We start from the raw sequence: 6000 nt of genomic DNA, 5'->3' as shown, positions 1-6000 counted from the left end.
TGATCTATTAATGCTTTTGGGGCTGATGTCAGTAGGTTGTTAACAATTCTGTCTCAATCATTGTAAGTTGAAAATCTGTTTGTTCTTCTTGGGTATATTACCAGTATTTTTATATATCCAGTTATGAAGAATCGTGGATTCTTCAGGCAGAAGGTTGGATAAAAGAATTATTCTGCAATGCTGGAAGTAGAAATCTACTTTTGATTTGCATCAGTTGAACATTGATATGTACTTCTTGATAATATTTAATTTTTAAAAACAAAGAATAATGCAGATTTTGGTTATTCTTTGTTTATAAAATAATTTCCTGGCTTTTTTTCTTTTTCCCTTTTTCATTTCTACACTTACTAATTTTGAGGTTGTGTTGATTCTTTAATGTTCTTGTGCATATTTTATTTTGTTGACTTGTTAGTAAAATAAAAGAATATGATACATCTGGAAAGTATTTGGTCACATCTTGCTCAGCAAACACAGCCTTAGAGACTTAATGTGTTGCTATTTAGTTAATTAGAATACTATATGTTCTTTTGTGGCACTTAGCATCCAGATTTCATATTTCATTGTTTAAGCTAGAAGAAACAAAACACCTTAAAGCAAGTCTGGAAACATCTGTTGTGTTTTATACTTATTACAGGGAGTGAAAATTATTCTTAACTATATTGAAATTAGTGTACCATTATATTGCCTTAATGCTCCCTGAAATAAGGAATATTGTAGGAAATGAGATAGATGGCCTTTGTGTTTCGATCCAGCGAACAATATGATGGAGAAAAGGAAGAAGGCTGTATCTAAGTAGAGGCCTTCTGATTTGCAAAGTATGTATTGCTTTAAGGTAAATATAAGAATGGTCTTAAAAGGCACTTTCCTATTTTGGATTAAAAGGAGTATTGGTTATTCTAGCATTTGCAGTATATTGAAAGCCACTTTAAATCTAGTTGGATTCAGTGCCATTTAAATACATCACTGCATCATAAAATATAGCATATATAATAATTTCCCCTATTGATTCTCATTGAATTCTAAGGATGAATACTTAATATGAAATTAATTACAGATACTTCAGTTTGGGGCTACTTTTCCCTATCTTGTTATGAACATTTAAATCTTTATCTGTTGTCTTTTCCTGTTCTTGCCAAGAGCAATGATGTGGAATAAGAAAATACTGGGCAATTCTGAAGTGGTGAAAACCTGACATATTTTTTGGCAAGAATGTAGTAATTGGACTAAATTAGCTTGGAGCACAGTTCTAGCTTTCATAGCTGATCTTATCTCTGCCTAAAGAATGTGTTAGGTTTTTGTATGCTTATAAATTAGCAAACCAGGGTTCGTCCATTCCATTTACTTCCCTACTTTTAGGTACAAATTTCAGATCCAGAAATATTTTGTTATGGTAAATATTCATGCAAAAATTGTCTGATCATCAAGAAAAGTTTGCTTTGTATTTTGAACATAATACAGAAATAACTTAATCTTCAAGAAGTTACAGCATTTCATAAATTCAGAATTAAGTAAGTATCTGAAATTATGAAATCTATACAGGTAGTTCTTGAATTATAGCCACAACTGAGCCAACATTTCCATTGCTAAACAAGGCAATGGTTATGTAAGTTTTGGTCCATTTTATGACCTTTTTTGCCACAGTTATTAATTGAATCACTGCAATTTAGTGAATCATGTGATTATTAAGCAAATCTGGGTCCCCCCCTTGACTTTGCTTGTTAGAAGCTGGCTAGGAAGGTTATAAATGGTGATCATATGAATCTAGGGCAGTGCAGCTGTCATAAATATATCCCAGTTGCCAAGCACCTGGATTTTGATCATATGACCATGGGGCTACAATGGACATAAGTCACTCTTTTTTTTTTTTTTACTGCTGCTGTAACTTCAAACGATCACGAAACAAGTGTTTGTAAGTGCAGGACTACCTATACCAGGGGTGTCAAACTGCCGGCCGGTTGCATCATGTGGAGGCCACATCCACCCCAGCTCTGGCAGTGCAAAAAAAGTCATGCTATATTGCGACATGTCACGTGATGCGGTGAGTTTGTCACCTGAGACCTATACTGTATAAAGTTTAGGGATAATTCTAGACTGGATTGATTATGTGTCATCAAGTTGGTGTCACTGCTTAGTGACCACATAGAAAGATTTTCTTTAGAATGATCTGACTCCAATATGGTCCTTCAAGTCTTCATGCAGTGTACCCATCCCTGCTATGTAATTGAGTCTATCTGCCTTACTGCTTGTTGTCCTCTATTTCCTTACACCTTTCCCAGCATTATAATTTTGCGAGGATTGATTCATAGGAGAGTGAAACGGGCAGAAAAATCAGCCAACTGATTTAAGTTTTAAAGTCACAACATTAGGAAACAGCAGTTTTAAAAAATTGGCGATAAATATAGGTAGCTGACTACCTCCTCAACTTATAACCACAATTGGAATCAGAATTTCTGTTGCTAAGCAAGGTGGCTGTTAAGTGAGTTGCACTTGATTTTACAACTTTTTTGGGGGCCATGGTTATTAAGCAAATCACTGTAGTTGTTAACTGAATCACATGGTCATTAAACCAAGTTTCCCCTATTAACTTTGCTTGTTGAAAGATGGCAGGAAACATCATAAACAATGATCACATGACCCCAGGATGCTGTAACAATGGTAAAGATATGCTGATTGCTAAGTGTCCAAATTTTGATCAAGTAATCATGAGGATGTGGCAACGGTCATAAGTGTGAGGACAGGTCTTTTCAGTGTGGATGTAATTTCAAATGGTCACTAAATAAATGGTTGTAAGTCGAGAACTACCTGTATTTTCCCCCTTTTTGCCTTCCCCACGTCCCAAGGTAATTTTCCCCCATATCGAAATCTGAACATTTTTGTAATCCTTTTCAAATTATTTTTGCTGCCAAAACGCTTAGAGCAAAAATAAATATGCTTCCTTACTATTATTTTTATCCAGATGGAGAAGTTTGGAACCTTAATTATAGATTAATTCATTAATTGACTCAAACTCATAATAATAATTAAGTTATCTTTAGTTGATCATCCTAATCATTCCCAATGGCAGTTGACTAGTCAGCATGAGCAATTGCCCATATCAAGTATATCTGGCATATGACTGCTCTGAAAAATATTTTGAAACTAAGCTTTGATGTTGAGCTTCAGGATTCTCATGGGTAAGGAACTTAGCCATATATAAATATGTCAGCACAATTTTATCCAAATATGGTTTGGCAGTTTGTTCAGTATTTCTATAATTTATTATTTTTTACAAATGATGGAAAAAAGTAAATATGGTTGGCATGTCATGTGTTGAAGTCAATTATACAATCCCATTGACTTGAATAGATTTTTTGGCTTCTTTAAATGGAGGTTGTGTGGCACAGATATAAGTTCCAGTCACCTCAAAAATGCCTAATTTGGGTTGTTATGTTTCTTTATGAATCATTTTCCCAGAGGGGAATGAAGTCCAGATTGTTTATTATAGAATAGATTTTGAGACATGCTTATATGTAGTTCCTTTATGCTCAAAACATTTCCAGCAAACTTCTACGACACTTCTGTCATAATGAATAAAAGCAAATTAATGTGGTTTTGAAACAAACACATGCCTCAGGTTGTCTAATATATGTTGTGTACGCGCACACATCTGTGAGTGCATACATATAATCTGGTCAATAAAATCCCTGCTATACTGAGCGACTTTGAGGAATCTCCTGCTCACCAGTTGAGAGACACAGATTTCATTTTGGCCTGTCAACTTTTTTCCCTCTTCCTAGGCCTCAACAACTCTTCTTAATCTTTTTTTGCACACAGAGAAAAGCCAATGTCTAAGACTAAGAAATATAACATGCTTGGCAATTAGTTTATCGAATTCTTTCCAACTCATACTCATTGCTTTCTTCTTCCTTAGAAGGATCTGCTTTTCTTAGCACAGAGCACAGGAGAGATAGATAAAGGGGTTGCAGAGAAAGATATTCCTGAGGTAGGATCAGGGCTTTTTTTGTTTCATAAAACGCCCAGAACAGAGTTCCGGCACCTTTTTGGGATGGAACCTTGTAGGGTAGGCAAGGCTGGTTGTATGACGTGTGTGAGTTCCGGCACCCTTTTTCCCCCCCCCCAAAACACTGGGTAGGATAGTCCCATCTCTTGAACTCTTCTAATGGATGGTGTCATCCAGACCTCCATATGCTTGTCTAGAGACCAATCCAGGCCTTAGAGCCAATTTTGTTATTCTGGCTTTGGTATAAATGTTGCCAGCTTCTAAAATGTTGAGATACTGAATAATATGGGTCATAATTAAGGGACACAGTCAAGAAATTCATTTTGTAAAAAAGTCAAACTTTTATTATCCTTTAGACAGTGATAGTTGGTCTAAAACAATAGTCCTATTTTAATCTTTAGATTTTTTTAGATTTGTTTTTTTGTTTTTTTTTACAAATCTGTGAATTGTGTTGGGAGGACAGAAAATGACTGACCTTAAAGTCACCTAGCTGGCTTTCATGCCTAAAGCGGGATTAGAACTCTCAGTCTTCTAGTTTCTAGACGGTGCTTTAACCATTGTTAAGATACTTACTTTGATTGCTTTCAAAGGTTATGAAAATATACCTTGCGATTATTTTTTCTGTTCTATTTTTAGGTCAAAATGTTAAAACATTTCTTGTGGTTGTATTGGACCTTATCCATAACATGTGCTCTCCGCAAAGGTAAGAAGTTACATATTGGTTATATATATATAATGCTGACATATTGAAACTGACTTCTGAAAAAAATGGAGTGAAAATGTACCAGTTATTCCGCAGTTATTAATTGGAGAGCTATAATATATTTTATTTATTAGTTAAATTTATATGCCATTCATCAGCCAGTCAGCTTTGAGCTGAAGGTGAGACTAGAACTCGTGGTCTCCTGGTTTCTAGCCTGGTGCCTTGACCACTAAAGGTTTCTCCTTTAATTACTGAAATATAAAAATAAAACTTTCTTTTTTAATTATAACCACAATTTATTCTTATTTTGCAAAATGTTTTCTCATGTAGAAGGCCTGTTGTTACAACTTTAGTATTGTGAATGTGTGATTGTTTTACAATATTTGTTATGACTATTATTACCATTTTATATTACTAGTATAACTACTGGATGTATTATAGTATGGAGCTATCACTGTTGATTGATAATGGTTTTACTTGTGAGGAGGTCTAGTTATAATTCAAATTCCATTTAATTATTTTGCTGATCTCCAGATACTTTGCATACTTTGTCTATTCCATGGTTAAGTGAAACCAGAGCCACAAAGTATCCCAGAGTGATAATATGCCTAATGGAGTTATTTGTTGATACCTCCCAGCTTCCTTCCCTAATTTTCTTAAGATTCTTTTAATTTGTAGAAAATAACTGGGAACCTCATGTGTGTCAAGGCACTAACTTCAAGAAGAAAATCTTTTTATTTCCAAAAGCACCTCAAACAGACCTCAAAGTCCAGTGCTTTTTTGCCTCTAGGAAAAGGTATTTTGCAACCACAACAAACACTGGTTGTATGTGACCCACTCTAAACGTGCCCATTTGCCCAAATTGGTGAAAAACGTGCAATTTGTTTTAATCTAATTTTGTATAAAAGCGTAAAGTTAACAGTAATTTAGTGCCACTTTGAACAATTCTCAATTGTTCTCAACAGAGAACAATTTGTTGAGATTTAATATCATCGAACTTAGAGGAACTTGCATCTAGGATAGAGTTGAAAAATTCTACGTGGTGAAGCAAAGATGTTATGATAATCACAACCTGGTTATCAAAGCCCTTTCCTTTTGCATATCCATGTAAAGTGGATAAATGCATGTGCAAATGAGCAGAGCTTCAGTCATGCAATTATACTCACCATCTTGACTTTTTTGAGCTTCCCTGTGGAAGTGATGGATCCTTCTCAGATTAAAAAGCTTGCTGTTGCTAAACTTTTTTTTTATTCCTTATTGCATCTGAGTTTTGCTATTAAGGTTCATGAGCAGTTTT

The 6000-nt window shown here is 34.8% G+C and overlaps 1 protein-coding gene across 1 annotated transcript in view; it reads left to right on the top strand.

Annotated features, from left to right (window-relative positions):
- The first annotated feature begins 2023 nt into the window (after window positions 1–2023).
- VCAN (versican) overlaps window positions 2024–6000 on the top strand; it is an 83620-nt gene continuing 79643 nt past the window's right edge. The window contains exons 1-3 of the mRNA XM_015832558.1: window positions 2024–2038; window positions 3911–3982; window positions 4637–4703. Coding sequence (XP_015688044.1) covers window positions 2024–2038; window positions 3911–3982; window positions 4637–4703 — 154 coding nt within the window. The remainder of the gene's footprint in view (window positions 2039–3910; window positions 3983–4636; window positions 4704–6000) is intronic.

This window comes from Protobothrops mucrosquamatus, unplaced genomic scaffold (genome assembly GCF_001527695.2).
Source record: "Protobothrops mucrosquamatus isolate PMUCROS unplaced genomic scaffold, P.Mucros_1.0 scaffold6, whole genome shotgun sequence".
Taxonomy (NCBI): Eukaryota; Metazoa; Chordata; class Lepidosauria; order Squamata; family Viperidae; genus Protobothrops; species Protobothrops mucrosquamatus.
This window is presented reverse-complemented; position numbering and strand designations above follow the sequence as displayed.